This window comes from Elaeis guineensis, chromosome 5, assembly GCF_000442705.2.
Source record: "Elaeis guineensis isolate ETL-2024a chromosome 5, EG11, whole genome shotgun sequence".
Classification (NCBI taxonomy): Eukaryota; Viridiplantae; Streptophyta; class Magnoliopsida; order Arecales; family Arecaceae; genus Elaeis; species Elaeis guineensis.
Genome location: NC_025997.2, coordinates 132,405,713 through 132,422,567, shown reverse-complemented (window position 1 = coordinate 132,422,567; position 16,855 = coordinate 132,405,713). Strand labels below are relative to the sequence as shown.

The 16,855-nt window shown below is 39.0% G+C and overlaps 1 protein-coding gene across 2 annotated transcripts; it reads left to right on the top strand.

The window, feature by feature from the left end:
* The first annotated feature begins 8,306 nt into the window (after positions 1 to 8,306).
* On the top strand, positions 8,307 to 15,847 carry LOC105046253 (GDP-mannose transporter GONST1). Of its 2 annotated transcripts, none has more exons than XM_029264901.2 (10): positions 8,307 to 8,624; positions 8,996 to 9,211; positions 9,887 to 10,085; positions 10,991 to 11,130; positions 11,360 to 11,489; positions 12,243 to 12,341; positions 12,631 to 12,785; positions 13,382 to 13,498; positions 15,252 to 15,349; positions 15,432 to 15,847. In XM_029264901.2, exons 2-10 carry the CDS (start codon positions 9,006 to 9,008, stop codon positions 15,473 to 15,475), a joined length of 1,188 nt encoding a protein of 395 aa, XP_029120734.1. In that variant the 5' UTR covers positions 8,307 to 8,624; positions 8,996 to 9,005; the 3' UTR covers positions 15,476 to 15,847. The 2 variants fall into 2 exon arrangements, with proteins under 2 accessions (XP_029120734.1, XP_010923089.1); XM_010924787.4 differs by having other exon boundaries at positions 8,308 to 8,927.
* The last annotated feature ends 1,008 nt before the right edge of the window (positions 15,848 to 16,855 follow it).

Here is a 16,855-nt window from a genome sequence, read left to right as displayed (position 1 = left end):
GCTTCTTCGACGTCGGTGGATTTTTACACCAACATTGACCATGTCAGATCAAATTTTGGTGGCAACAAACATCATTCTCAAATATTTATTTGTTTAATAGCGACTTATGCATTTATGTAGTAGGATGATTTTAAAGAGATGGTAAGATGTTTGTATTGCTTAAGCTTGTCATATAATTGGATGGTCCATTGGGATGAAAGAAGAATTCCCGCAATTCATTTGGTTTTTCAATGTAATGAATTTTTTTATTAGACCTTATCAATCCTATCAAAATTGTTTATATTGAATTTAGTGACCCTCCCGAACCATTGAAATGCATATAAGGATTGTAGTAATAAGTAAGAACTCTTGGCTACCAAATATAGAGAAGAGCTACAAGTGTATTTTGCATTGTAGAAGGTTGTACAACTCTTGATAATCACCATATTATCCGGTAGATGGACAATTGCCATTCATCTTAGGAATCCTAACAAGACTATGTTGATGCCAGCCTTGACGTGCTGCAAGATAATGGACAACCATTCATCACCTAGATAGATGATAACACATCTATCTAGAGCTATAGAGCCCTCTATATTGCAATACACGAATATGCTAAGTACTTCGATTTTCTTGACACTATATTTGCTACCATTATGCTATATGATAGACCATAAAGCTGAATGATACATGATTACATTATATGCTTGATTTATGATACCGTAAATTGTGATCATGCATCAAGCTTGGATACACCGAATGCCTAGAAAAATCTAAAATCATCATATAAAGATTCGAATCAAAAGACATGCGTACCTACATCCCACTCTCCATCTTTTAATCATCTCTTTTTTTTTAAAAAAAAATATTGAAGTATATGTACTTGTTGGTGTCAAGTCCAAATATGACATATCATCGTATGCACCGTGAGATAAGAATTGAGATCCTTTTAACTCCAAATTTCCAACTTGATTGAAAAGAAATTCATTTAATCACAACCATCATAATCAATGTGAGGTCATCGTTGAGTAGGGGCATTTCGGTGCATTTGGCTACACATCTCATCAAATGATTGGGTGGTTGCATCAATCATTGGAATACAAGCTCTCTCCAGTCAAGTTGGGATGGGAGAGGATACGAATTCAAGGGAGGTATGTCAAATAATGTCTATTAATCTATTTATAGTATTGCTGAAATGTGTATGTGATTGGAGAGTGGCTACATGGCAATAAATTTGGTCATTGATTGTTACTCTCAAGGTGAATTAGTAGCAAGTTTTTACTTAAATTAAACTAATGCAAGTTCTTCTCTCAAAATATATGTGGAAATCCTTTTGATGGATACTGATGAGCAGCATTTCATCTCCGTTGCCGACCACCTCCAATATAGCAGGATAATTTTCATAGACGTAATTGTAGAGCAAACCTACGAGAGATCTCGATAGTAAGCAACATATGTGATGAAGCTGCCATTCATTGGATTGTAGATGATACTTGGGTGAGCGAGCATTGATCGATGAGCCAAGAGATGAAGAGGTGGCCAAAGAGGAGAGAAATTGGGAGAGGTGTTTAGAGAGAAAGAATAGAGAAAAATAATTGGAGTTTAAAATTTGAAATTCGCATAATTTTTGATCCACAACTATGGTGCATAGTGTTAGAATTTGATGCCTTGAGATTCGATCCACGCTGAGCTCATAGCGAAGTCCACGACGACGAATGAAATCTAATGAGTTCAAAATCAGTCCAAACGGAGTCCAGATGGAGAAGTTATACACGGAAGAAATCTGGAGGAGGTGGCATGGCCCACGAGGCGGTGGAGGCTGGCGGCGGGCCGGCAAAGGCTACGGCAGCACGGACGAGCATGGTGGCATGCGGCTCGATTGCGAGCACACGGCCTAGGCCTAGGCGGTCGCACGCAGAGTGCATCCTACGCGATCTCATACGGTCCATTGTGGACCGCCGATCCACGGAAGGAGGCGTGGACCGCGAGAAAGTTTTCCTCACATTCCTCATGGTCCACCATAGACCGAAGGTGGGTTCCCCGTGTTTCCTATTATTTTTGCATGATCTGATGATGGTTGGGGTCTTGCAAGCTCGATTCGACATTTCAGAAGCATGTTTGGGTGATCTAAAAAGTCCTAATTTGCAATGGAGTCGGGATTGGATCGACCTGAGATCTTTAAAGAGACCTTATGGCAACAAAGAGCGGTATGGTAGCAGTGGGCGATCGGCAGGATCCTGTGCGTAGAACAGAAGGTGGTTCAGCAACAGTAGATCCTGAAGAGAGGCACAGGCAGAGTGCAGAAGTAAGAAAGCTTCGAGCAGACTGTCAGACAGCAGATAGCAATCGCTTCAGGGATTCAGGGGGATCTTCCTAGAGAGAGCTTTTATGAGAAAGAGCTTCTTGTAAGGGAGAGATTGGGTGTATGAAATTGAAGGTATGATCTCTTCTTGTAATTTTCTCTTTTCTCATAATGAAACTTGCATGCTCCGTGGAGGCGAGCTTTTTGGCTAATATACGTATTTGATTATTTTTATTTTATTTTTTCTTTTTTTTCACTGTGATATATGGTATCGAAAAAATTTTGTGGAGGTTGTATCCTGGCCAAACATTCTCAATAAGTGGTATCAGAGCCAGATGGTACTAGAATGTAGATTGCAGTGATGGTGAGTAAGATTGAAGATGGAGAAGACAGATTTAATCAAGATAGAGATCAACAGATTTGATGAAAAGAATAATTTCTCTTTGTGGCAGGTAAGGGTGAAGGACATACTCATCCAGTAAGGATTGATCGATGCTCTCTTGTGCGAAGAGAAGTCGACTATCATAAAAGTGCAGGATTGGAGGCGGCTCCAGATGCAGGTGGTGAGTATGATCCGCTTGTACCTAGTGGATGAGGTAGTGATCCATATGCTTGGTGAGACTTCTCCGATGGTGCTGTGATCGAAGCTCGAGGAGTTGTACATGACGAAGTCTTTCACCAATACCCTTTTCCTCTGGAGGCAGTTCTACCAACTACGGATGACTGAGTGACAAAGCGTGTGGAGCATCTCAGCTACTTCCAAAAGATCCTCACTGACCTCCTCAGCATTGATGAGAAAGTTAAGGAGAAGACCAGGGTGCTGGTCTTGCTAGCATCGCTTTTTTCTTCGTATGCAGTGCCAGCTTAAGGGTAAGGCCACCAAAGCAAGGGCTTTAGGCCCCAATTTGTTTTAGGCCCCCTCCCTCTGCCATCCATTTGCACCACATCCAGCCATACACCTACGGGCATGAGAAGATGAACGACATTGGAGACAAAGACGGAGACGATGAGACAGGAGATGATGAGCGGGAGCGATGAGATAGGAGTGGGTGAGGAGACCTCGAGGCGGAGAACAGCAGTTGTCCGTCGGGGCCGTGGGTGAAGAAGTTGGCAATTCGGGCAGTGGGATCACCGGAGAGCTTGCAGAGGGGGGCCTTGAGACAAGTGAGGGCGACACCAATGAGAAGGCCATCAAAAGCACCGGTGGTACCACCGTCGATAGAGAGGATGCGGACCCATCCCATTATCTGACGGTAACGATCTGACTTGAGGGGCGTCTTTTGGTTTCCGACGGTGGACATTCCACGCTTGAGGGATATCTCTAGTGGGGCAGAGTTTCAAACTTTTGGCGGCACCACGGTGGGGGGTTTTCGGGCTTCCGACGTCTGAGCGACAGCAAGGAAGGCGGAAGGTCAGAATCTCCATACATCGGTTTGTTTCTTTTATTTTTTTTTCTTTCCTGAGTTGCGACACATGTCGCAACTGGAACTGGTAATAGCGTGGTCAAAGAAATAATGCTGCATTGTTATTTTTTTCTTATAAAAAGAAGATTCAACTTGAATCGTGCTATGGATTTCCTTTATTTTTAATAGCACCTTTTATAACAATCATGCTAAATCTTTACTATTATAAATGGAGGCCACTTATCCCTGCTTCAGCATACTACACATCTTTTGTTCAGGTTCAAAGTTTGGCTGGATTACTCAGATTAATGTTCCTTTTCTAATGATTTTTATATCTTTTGGATCTACTGTATTATTCATAATTGTTGTTTCTTTTATTTTCTTTTTACATTTTGAACTTAGTCCTCTCCGTTTACTAATGCAAATATTTGTATTGGGCTATGTTCAGATGTTTTGTACATCGTATATATTTCTAAATAAACTCCTATAGCCGTGTACAAAAAAAGCTTCATATTGGATATAATATGAAGGGCAAACAGAAATATATGAAGGCTAATTCTTATACTAAAGTTATATCAATTTTTAGAGTGGTACAATATATATATTCATTCTATTCTTCTTCTACTAAATGATAAAAAATTTTACACAATAATATATCTGATCTAACTCTTAAATCATTATCATAAACACATTGAAAAAGTCGTATTGAAAGTGTTAAAGCAATAAGATTTCAAGCTCCATAAATAAGAGATGTTTTATTGAAATTAGCAGAAATTAGTGAAAATTTTAAAACTAAAAGTGAAGCTAATTGCTTAGCAACATATGAGTTTGAAAATTTTGAATTTTTGTTGGATATAACTATTTGGTATAATATATTATTTGCTGTTAACTTAGTAAAAATTTACAATCAAAAAATATGCATATTGATGTTGCTATAAAATAACTAAAAGGTCTTCTTTTTATTTTTAAAAAATATAGAGAATATAGATTTGCATCTACTATAATTTTTTTTAAAGAAATTATATTTGAAATAAAAATAGAGCTTAAATTTTATGATAAATGTATTATTTATAGAAAGAAATAATTTGATGAGAATATTTACAATGAAATAATAAAATTTCTTGAAAAAATATTTAGAATTAATTATTTTTTATATATAGTAAATCAAACAATTTTTTCACTCCAAAGAAAATTAGAACAGTTTCAGATATATTGAAAATATATTTAGTTTTGTATTTAGCGATAAAAAATCGAAGTCATTAGATAATAATAGTTTGAAAGAATATTATCTTAATCTTAAATATTTCTTAAAATATAATAACTACTCTAATATTGATGATTTAGATTTATTTTCATAGCTAAAAATTTAAAAAAAATTATACAAGTAAAAAATAACAGTCCAATGGACATACTCAATCATATAAAATGACTCGACTCTTTTTCAAATGCATATATTACTTTTAGAATAATATTAATAATTTTAATAAGTGTTGCTTCGATAGAAAAAAAATTTTAAAATTAAAATTAATAAAATCTTACTTAAGATCAACAATATCTCAAAAAAGATTAAATAGATTAACTATATTATAAATTGAAAAAAAAATATTAGAAGAACTTTATTATAAAAATTTAATTAAAAATTTTGCATCTCAAAAAGTTAGAAAAATAAAATTTCAGTAAAAAATTTACATAAAATTTAATAAAAAAAAGATCATATTTTAATATTTAGCTTTAGGCCTCCCAATATGTTGAGCCACCCCTGTTCGTATGAGTCTTTGGTGACTGCTCTTCTAGTGGGGAAGAGCACCATCAAGATGGACGAGGTCATCACAGTGATTCTTCAGAATAAGGTTCTCAAGAGGGAGAACCCAGTTTCGAGCTCAGGTGGCAGCTCAGCTTTGGTAGTTTTTAGAGGAGGAGGATGTAGTAGACAGAGTGACAGGAGATTGCGACGAGGACGGTCCAAGTCTAGGATGAGGGACTTGAGCAAGACCAGATGTTATCGATGTGACGAGTTGGGACATCTAACTAGAGATTATCCTCAACTTAGGGATTGGACGAGAGTTACTGTAGTGACGACCAGTAGTGAGTCAGAGAATAATATCCTAAAAATATCTGACAAGATATCTACTTCTTTCCAGCAGTAAATTTTAGATTCTGCATACATCTATCATGTATGTTACAGAGAGGAGCAGTTTGATTCTCTAGAGAGCAGTGAAGGCACTGTTTTATCTGTTAGATGGATCGAGCTATGCTATCAAAGGCATCAGGATGATCAGCTGGAGGATACATGATGGTACAGTGAGGAGAATGGGAGAGGTTCGATACATATCCGATTTCATGTGAAATTTTATCTCACTGAGTAGACTGGATTTGAGAGGCTACAGGACGGTAGCTGACGAAAAAATCCTGAAGGTGTTGTACAGCGATAGGATTATTCTGGAGGAAAAGAAGAAGACGAGAGGACATTACTACCTGATGGGGAGCCTAGTGCGAGGTGGAGCTTTAGGAGCTAGAAGGAGCCCAGAGCGAGGTGGAGCTCTAGGTGGAGGTGAATCGGGCACAAGACATGAGACTCGAGAGAATAAGAGACGATATCGCAGGGTGAGATTCTTATTACCGCAGGATGATATCCCGAGCAGATCTCAGGTCAGGAAGAGTACAGCATATGATGGAGATGGGATCGGATGGTCTGGCTTGACTTTCATGTCTGTCCATCTATGATCAGCAGGCGATTGTCCCAGAGCATGGAAGTGAGGAGATCTAGAAGATCTCAGAGTTAGGAGGAGCCGAATGTCGAGTCGAGATGAAAATTGTTAGAATTTGATACCTCGAGATTCGATTCATACTATCTACAGTGAGGTTTGCGACGACAAATGGAGTCCAACGAGTCCAAGATTAGCCCAAACGGAGTCTAGATGGAGAAGTTACACGCGGAAGAAGCTCGAAAAAGGTGGTATGGCCCATAAGGCGGCGGAGGCCGACAGCAGGCCAGCGGAGGCCACTGCGGTGCGAACGCGCACGGCGGCATGCGGCCCGACAGCAAGCACACGGACGCACAGGCGTGTGCAAAGCGTGGCCCAGGCCCAGGGGGTGCACGCAGGGCGCATCCCACACGATCTCACGCAGTCCATCGTAGACCGTCGATCCACGGAAGGAGGTGTGGACCGTGAGAATGTTTCCCTCACGTTCCTCGCAGTGCACCGTGGACCGAAGGTGGGTTCCTCGTGTTTTCTATTATTTTTGCATGATCTGACAGTGGCTGGGGGCTTACAAGCTCGATCTGATGCTTCAGAAGCATGTTTGGATGATCTGAGAAGTCCTAATTTGCATTGGAGTCGGGATTGGATCGATCTGAGGTCTTTAAAGAGATCCTGTGGCAACAGAGAGCAGTATGGTAGCAGTGGATGATCGGCAAGATCATGTGCATAGAACAGAGGGTGGTTCAGCAGCAGCAGATCCTGAAGAGAGGCATCGGCTGAGAGCAAAAGCCAAGAAGTTTCGAGCAAACTGTCATGCAGCGGACAGCGATCACTTTAGGGATTTAGGGGGATCTTCCTAAATAGAGCTTTTGTGAGGAAGAGCTTCTTGTGAGGGAAAGATTGGGTGTATGAGAGTTGAGAGTGTGATCTCCTCTTATAATTTTTTTTTCTCATAGGGAAGCTTACATGTCCCGTAGATACGAGTGTTTTGGCTGATCCACATATTTGATTATTTTTATTTTGTTTCTTCTTTCTTCCTGGTGTGACGTGTGGTATCGAAAAGATCCTGTGGAAGTGATGTTTTGACCAGACATCTCCAACACATTGGTGATAAAAATTACTAAGAAGATGAGCTATTATTGGTCCAGTCTAGTGAGCTAGTAGATCAGGTTCGGGGAATAATTTCTCATTATTTTGAGACCAGAAATATCTTATGAAATCGAAATCAGCCGTTCAATTGGTTGGCTAATACGGGGATCAAGGGAGCAATGGATTTCTTCTTGCAAGATAACTACCCACCACGATTAGTTGCTATTCTACCTGCTGTTTCTTATGGCTGCACTTATATCATAGAGTAGTATTTTTTTTCTTTGAGACTTAACATAAAAAAAGAATAAAAAATTTTTGATTGAGGAGGCATTATGTTAGAGGTAGGTGTAGCAAAATTTAATTATCACTCTATTTAGCTGAATTCAATCTGCCATAAGACCGAATTGGATTATATATTCAATAAAATAATTATATTTATATTTTAATTTTTAATTTATTCAATAAACAGATCGAGTTCATAGATTGTTGTCTAGCTTCACCTGAATATGATCTAACCTGATTTAATTGCGACCTACCCATGGGGTTAGAGCTACAGAGTCTCTACGGTTTAAATTATTTTCTGATGCGTAACGGCTCCGGGAGGTGAGACGCAGCAGTCAGCCGGTCGGAAAGCTGGTATTTATTTATTTTTTTAAAAAACGCGGAAGGCAGATTATGCGCCTGTGGCATCGCACCGCTCACTTCTACCGTACTCACAATCCTACGCTACATATTATAAATGAAGTCGTCTCCGCACGCAAATGACCGTGCGGAGCACACGTCACCTTTCTTCCTTTTTCTTTCTTTTTTTAATGCCTTTTCCGTTTCTGAGTCTACGGCTACAAGCGCGCGTTTACCGTTCCAACCCACGCCGCCCCGGCGACGCCCGAGGCCTTCACGTTTTCTACGCCCTCCCCTCCCATGCCCTCTCGTTGCTGCCCCTCTCAACACTCAAAACTATGGGCGGGCCGACACTTGGCTTCATGCCTCCATCCATGGACATGAAGGAGGGGTTCTACAGATGAAATAAATCTATTTTTGACTTGCTCGTTCTCGGGAAGAGGTTCGACGACTTTGCCTGGGGCTCGATGGCTCCAGCTCCCGGGGATCGCGGAGGCATCCCCGATCTATCCTTCTGTTGTTGTGCAGGTGCCTCCTCGTCCTCCTCGATAGAAGAGCTTGCGCACTCGGAGGAGTTGAATCTAAGGCTGCCCACCTCAAGATCCACGCCCTTCGCTTCTTCTCCATCTCCCACTCCCTCCTTTGCGTGCCCATTCACGTTGTCGGCACACCAGTGCATTCCTTCGATTCCTCCTTTTAAAAGCCCCCGCCCCTGTTCTTTCATTTATTCCAATCTCCTCTGCCTCTTTGGGGACGCCTGCACCAGGCGATCTGATTCGTCCAGATCCGAGAAGAAGCAGAAGCTCTGTTTTCTTGTTAATTGTCTGTGAGGTGATTCTTTCTGTTCTCTTTCTTACCGTTCCTGGCGTTTGTTCTTGATATTTCTCCGTCTGTTGCAGGTGCAGTGCCATGCCCACGGGTTTCAAATCAGATTCATTTATTAACTATGGTACAGGGGCTATATCCAAGAACTATGATGTAGAGGAACCTGACTTCAAAGCTAAGAATGTGGCTACAGATTTCAGCAATAAAGCACTCTACAAGATCCTTCATAGTTTTCTAAAGCACGGAAACAACACATTGATCACAGTTGCCACAAGAGCCATGATTGACAGGTGCATGCATCATAACTTCTTCAATCAATTACCGCTATTTCTCTATCTAGCCCACAATTTCTTCTCCTTTTTAACTTGTGGACTTTTTTCCTTTTTTTTGGAAAAGTGGAAGTGTTGAATCATGATGATCCTTCTCCTCTTCATTTTGATATGCAATAATGATATGGTTTAATGTACTAACTACCACTGCTACTACTGCTGCTGCTACTATTTTTTTTTTTTTAATTTTTTTGTCATTGTTTCTGCTGTTTCTAATCTTGGTTTTACTTCTCTTATTTTTCCCATATAAAGAGAAATTATGGTAGGCCATTATATCATATATTCCAAGCAAAAAGCAGAATTGCATTGAGCTGGAAGAGCATTATTTACATAACATGCCAACCTTGATATTTGCCTATCCAGATAAACTGTTTGACTATGTAAGGACATAATCGACTTTAATATATCTGGAATTCATGCTCTGTTATTTTCAGTTAATAGCATGAATATCATTCGTGATCTAGAGTGAGTCCTCTCTGAGGAGTCTGCATGTATAAGTATTACATCATACCAGATACACACATAATGGCTATTTTAACCATCTTCAATTAACAGAGCTCATACCAGAATTCAATTGGCAGTGCTCTTTTTATTACTCATGTATCATGCTGTTAAACTTCAATTGGTCCAATGCAGAACATATAATGGAACTCAAGCAGCGTCAGATAATGTCTTTGATGAAAATGGAAAGCAGCATAATGGAATTGGAAGTAAATCTGGGCCATTGTTATCTGGAATAGCTTATTGCATTTCCTCTTGCTGCATGATATTGCTGAACAAAGTTGTTCTTTCCAGCTATGACTTTCATGCTGGCATATCACTAATGCTCTACCAGGTAATAATTTTTATGGCATATAATATGCTTTTTTGGGGTAATTTACCTCATCTACATGTGTACGTTTGACTTTATGTCTTACATCTATTTACCTTGTCTGAGGTGAAATACTTACATCAAAGTGCATATGGTGAAAGAAGTTGTAACTAAATGGATTGATGGCACTTCTGAGTTTCCATGATCTGAATAGGAGACGCCATCACTCCCTAGTTATTTGTGAATGCATGCTAGAATGTCATGCACTTGTTGGATTTCTTGTTTTTGTGTTCAGCATATTGGGGTTACATCCATGTGAACCCCTGTGGTTAATGGTTCGGGCCAGAACTTGAGCCCCAGCTTGTCTGACTTGGTATGCCCAGTTTATGCACCAACCTACTTCTGGTCTTTGTGGACCAATTTAGCCAAAGGATATATATTTTTTCTTTTTTTCATGTTTATGAAGATTAACAATAATGATTCTTATTCATTGTTAGATACTAATTTAATTCCCATGTCTTTACTGTTCAGCTTCACTGAAAATAATATACCAGTTGTTAACATTCAGCCTAATTTAATGACATTTATCCATGTGTGACATTCATGAATTGATTGTGCATGATGTTAGGCTGCTTTCTGAATTTTATTATTACTTATTATTATTTGAAGAAATAAAAAGTAACAACATAACTTAAGATATCACCTATATCAGATATATAGCTGCTATACTTTGATTTTATCAAGTTATATACCCATATTTTTAGTCTTACGTACTAGATGATGCGCTGGCATGAAATTTTCTTCTGGATATGAGGGTTGAAGCACTAATACTTTTAATGATACATTATTCTTTCTTTTTGAGGCCCTCTTCAGTTTATTATTGGTCATATAGTTAATATGAGATAAGCTGATGATCTTAGATGCTGCAGAACTTTATAAGTGTGACAATTGTCATAACATTGGGGTTCTTTGGAGTAGTCACAACAGAAAGGCTCACATGGAAACTGATCCGAGTTTGGGTTCCTGTAAACCTTATATTTGTCTGTATGCTGGTGACAGGGATGTACAGGTAATTGGCAAGCTCTTTTCTACAAATTTGGGACTACGCTTTCATTTATAGGCTTAAAGAACAAGTTGTAAATTATGATACCTCAAAAAAATTGCTAAGCTTTTAACTCTGTTAGTTTAGATGTATAGCATGACCTCATAGAAATTGGTGTGTTGTTATATACCTGTATGTACACCCACTTTAGGGTCCTAATCTTTTCATTTTATTTTTGCTTTTTTTTTTTTTCCAGTTTGCAATACATAAATGTTGCAATGGTCACCGTATTAAAGAACATGACAAACATTTTAACAGCTGTTGGAGAAACATATTTTTTCAGAAAACACCAGAATGAGAAAGTCTGGGCTGCCCTTTTTCTAATGGTATGTAGTGTTCATACCTGCTCTATGTTATTTATTCTCTGGATGTCACATTCTGTAGATCTGTCAACTTGTGCATCATAATCATTTGATATATGCTAAGTAAATCATCATTTGAGATAACCCTTGCTTTCATTCTTCATAATATTTATATGGGATAACCCTTGCTTTCATTCTTCATAATATTTATATGGTACTTGACACTCAGTTTAGTGTTATGGCTGCTGCAAGAGTGTAGTACTTATTGAGCAGCAAATAGTTGCTGCTTATGAAAGTAGCTGCAGAATAATATGGGAGGTTAATTTTAAAAATCAGGCTGAGTTATATATTGGAAAAGTGACTGCATTGGCTTCTTCAGGTTCCACTGATGGTTCCACTCCGATCTATTAAGCTAATCGATTACTTATGCAATATTTACATTACTAGTGGTACAGGAGAAGCAGATATACCCTCAGAGTATCAAGAGGGTGGCATTTGGGCACCACCCTTATTATCTTTGTTCTCTCTCTTCTTCTTCTTCTTTTTGTTGCCGTTGCGATAAGTAACCAGATATTGACCTTGTTCTGGTCTAATTGGGATTGGTAGGTAGTTTACCATAGATACAGGAAACATGGTCCAATGGCCCCAATCTACTTTGTGTAGCATTGTTATAACTCAATGTATATGCAATGAACTCAAGATTATCCTGCTCAATAAGATGCTTGATTTGCGCATTCTTCTTTCTAACAAATGCTTGCATACTCTTCGCATTGCCAGATTGTATCAGCTTTATGTGGTGGAATCACTGATTTAACTTTCCATGCGGTAGGCTATACGTGGCAATTTATGAATTGCATTTTCACAGCAAGCTACTCGGTAAGTATCTTTACAAGCATCTACTAATGTTGGTTTTGGCGTGCTGATGATGAAATAGGTATTTGTTAGCTGAAATTATGCATGGCTGCACAATGTTTAAAATTACATGGCGAAAAATGTTTATATCACACTTCTAGAAAGCTCTAGCTAGATTTGTTTCATAGTTTACCCTCTTTTTCCCTTTTTCTGTTTCTGCTCTCGTGCTATTCTTCATAGTCTGATATCTATGCTTTCAAGTCTTTTGTTCTTTCTAACACCAACTGGCATCAATCTTTTTCCTTTATGACAGCTAATCCTGCGTTGGAAGATGGATACGGCAAAACAATTGACTCAATCTGGTTCACTCAATGAAGTGTCGATGGTCCTACTGAACAATTCGCTGTCATTACCCTTTGCTGTATTCCTGATTATTCTCTTCAATGAATGGGAATATGTTTACAAGGCGTAAGCACTCAGTTTTGACTATTATTAAAACTAAACTTGGTTAGGATTGTAAACCTCTATCATCATGGTTCTAGGATTTCTTCTCATTTAGTCAATGGGTCTGATTATGCTGACCTGTTTTTGTAAGTTACAATAATTATCTTGGACTTATGACTGTATTTGCAAACTGATGCTTCAGTTTGTCCTTCTGTGTATCTTCTGCATCATTTTTGTAAAACTTTTATAACCTACTGCTCCATGTTTGCCATCAACCAGTCATGTCTCAGCTTGCAAAATGGTCTACACATACCAGTCATGTCTCAGCTTGCAACATGGTCTACACATGCGACATAGTCAAACTATGTGATTTCTGGATCTCATTCTCAAAGCTCTAGCTACTAGATTGTTCTTCTTGTGCTTGGTACTTTGTTTTATTGGTATGCTTGTTTTGCCTACAAAGTGGCCACTGAATTTATTTGCATGGACAAATTGATGTTTTGAGTTTCCTTAATCCTGGATTTGCAAGGGTGTGCTGAGCTTCTCAGTTTCCTTACTATTGCATGGCCATCAGTTTTCTTTTTGAAATATTTGGCCTGACTAATGCTTTCAATGTGCAGGGATGTAATCAGGATGCCTATATTCTGGGTGGTGGCGACAGCAAGTGGATTACTGGGACTTGCCATCAGTTTCACCTCTATGTGGTTTCTAAAACAAACTGGCCCCACCATCTACAGGCAAGGATCCTCAACTTAGGTTCTGAATGTCAGTAAAATGGTAGGAAAAATGTTATAGCATTTACGAGTGCACTGCTTGCCTGATTCCACTACATATGTTCAGCTCATTGGCATAGTTGATAAGTCAATAATTATATGCCATCGAAAACGGAAATATGAGCCAAAATATGCTTAATCCACTATGCTGCCTGCCGAGTTTCATGGCAATCATTTTTTCTTGATATAATAGAATAATTGGTTTTTTCTGTCTCCTTTTTCTTTTTGCTCTTGGTATCAATTGAACATCTGTTCTACTGTGTTGTTCTCTATTCTAGTTCTTTTTCTCCTTTTTTTTTTTTTGTAGAAATTGTTTGATGATGCAGTTGGTGGTAAATAGAAACAAGAACAACAAAGTAGGAATACTTGAATGTTAAATATCAGATTCAAGCTTATAGACTTGGTTGTTTGACAGATGACTTACAACTAATGAGTTTGTGAAATGGAATCCAACTAACCTTTTTGTTATCCAAACAAAAGGTATATTGTGCTGAGTTAATCACTAGAAATTTGAACCACCATATTTCGTGTGGAAAGGGAAAATTTTGCATGGATGCAGCATGGTTATCCCAACATTTTGGAGTGGGGATTTGGGACCAACCCAGCTAACCTGACCTAGCATGGGATTTAGGTCATGTAATTCTGAGTTTGGTCAGGTCTGGGTTAGGCACCATGATAGCTGTTCACTGAATGTGTGAGGTTTTGGTTGGAACCATGAGTTATAACAGTCATGAATATGATGTTGGTCATGTTTTGGTTGATATATCAGCTCTTGTAAATCATACATTTACTTGGTCATCAGATTCACATCCTCTGGTCAAAAGAGTTCAGTAAAACTTGACAAGTGAGATGACAAAAATCCAGTGCAGCAGGATGTTTTCTTCTTTCATTTGTGGCCTACCCATATTCAAGTCTCTCATAAATTCAGCAATAGGGCGTTCAAAAGTGCCAACCTTGATAATGATCTTTGCTATGAAGGACCAAGAGCTATTATGATTCTGTAAAATGATTAGTTCACAAATAATCTTTAGTTTTCTGTTTAGAGTTTTATATATTTTTGGGAAAAAAATAAAATTTTCCATCTCCATATCTTCTTTAATTTATGTTTGCACATAAACTTCTTAAACTTTGCTCTTTATCTCCATTCTGTTTCCCTTGTTTATCACTTTTCTTCATTAAATTTGAAGAAGGTTTATGTTTTGGCTTGGGTAGATGGGTCAGCTTGGGCCATCCAAGTTGACTTGCTGGTTCATATGAGATTCAGCAGCACTAACCTGCCACTAGTATATGAGGTTGACTCTAACTAAATCCGTCATGTTGCCACTCCTCTAACTTCTATTGACCAAGGAAATTAATGCTGATATTTATAAACAAGAGCAACATTTTATGAGTCTCTGAAAGTTATTTGTCATTCTTGGGAATTCCTAGCTGTTCTGGATAGGTTAATGCTGTTGTTGCAAATTAAGTACTCTTTGTTTCTTCCAACATCCAGTATTTTACCGCTCAAGGATTTAATATCATAAAGGAGTACCAATATCGCATAATGTCCCATCTTAACTCAATTTTTCTGAAATGGCAAAAATGCAAATTATTTTATCAACATAAATATGAAGCTCTCCTTGTTGTGCATGAGAGCGTGCATGTGTGACCATATGTACATCTACTGCTATTCCGATATATTTGTTCTGTGGTAAATGTGGTCTTTTCTCTTTTACAGTCTAGTAGGCTCCTTGAACAAGATTCCAATCTCCATTGCTGGTATCTTGCTGTTCAGAGTCCCAATTAGTGTTCCCAACTTATTCAGCATAGTTTTTGGTAATATTTCCTCTTCTAAAAGGACTTCTTGGTACCTTTCAGCTTCTGAATTATCTCATTGTCATGCTTTACTCTTGAGCAGGTCTTCTTGCTGGAATTTTCTTTGCAAAGGCAAAAATGTCATGATTGCCATTGAATGAAGTTACAGAGATTATGTTTGAAGTCATGCAGGGACTCCACATTACTTGTACACAAAAGCAATATGAAGTTTGTTCATTTAGTTCTTCAATACAAGCCTAGAGAGGAGCTAGCGAGATCTCACTTACAATGTTCAAAGCACCGTAGCAGCGCAGCATATTGGTTGGAGAAAATATCATTCATTTTGTTCCTTCAGTGTGATGGCGTAATTTTTCCGACTGCCGGCCCTGCTTTTTCCCCCCCTGCAGGAGTACTGGCGCACAGCATTGGTGCTGTTAGATAATTGCATGCAAGTTGAATGATGATTCAGGATTTGAAACATTTATTATGCAATCAATAATACCAATATCTTTTGTTTTACTTTTATAATTCAGCTGCTTGGTTGTGCATTTCTTAAATTTCTGAAGGCATCTGATGCAAAATTATGTGCAGTATCTCTGTGACATATGAATTCATACTTTTTAGCTTATATCTCGGTGGATGATGGCATGTTGGCTCATTGATCCCGCGAGTCCTAGTAATCTTGTATCTGTATGTGTTGTCCAGGTCAACTCAAATTTTGTTTCCTTGAAAAAAATTATTTTCAAAATTCGTATTCAATAATTGGTTGCAGTGGATCACAAGATGTGATTGAAGAATTCATGTACATCCGAAACAGCTTGCGGAGGTATAAGATGGGGCTCTAGCTAGAGTTGGGCGAATGCAGCCCAGTTCGATCAGCCTGATTGGGGCGGGCCTGGGAGCTGCTGCAAACCCGACCGACGGGCTGGATTGGGCTCATACAGTAAAAAATATCTAACAGAACCGTCCGGCATGGTTGCCCATTTTTCACTTTTGGTTTCCTAAAGCTGAAATCTTTTTTTGTTTTTAAAATACTAAAAGTTTAAAACTTATTTGATGCGCTCATACGGTAAAATGCTGAAGTACCGGCTGGCATGGGTTTGGATTTTTGACTTCAAGTTTCCTAAAGCTCGAACCATGTTTTTGCGCGTACTCTTCCGTACGGAATGAGCCTTGTCTAAGAGACCAAAATCTTGGGAACTTTTTTAGCAGCAGGCGAGGCGATCGCTGATGGTAACAGGAGGCGGTGGGTATGGACGGTGGTGATGACTGATGATGGGGGTGGTAAGTGATGGTCTGCAGTGGAAGGCAGCAACTGGCAATTAGTGACGATGACGCGGTGGTCGGTGATGGTTGCTGCTGCCAACGGCAGCGACAGTCGGCAATGGGTGGTGGCCGGTGATGGCCGATGGCGTGCGGAGGTGGTAGCCAACGGCGGTGGTGGGCTATGATCGGTGCCGGTAGTTACCGGATTTCAAAAAAGTCACGACATATTTTCCGATTTTCTCAATATTTAGAAACTAGTTT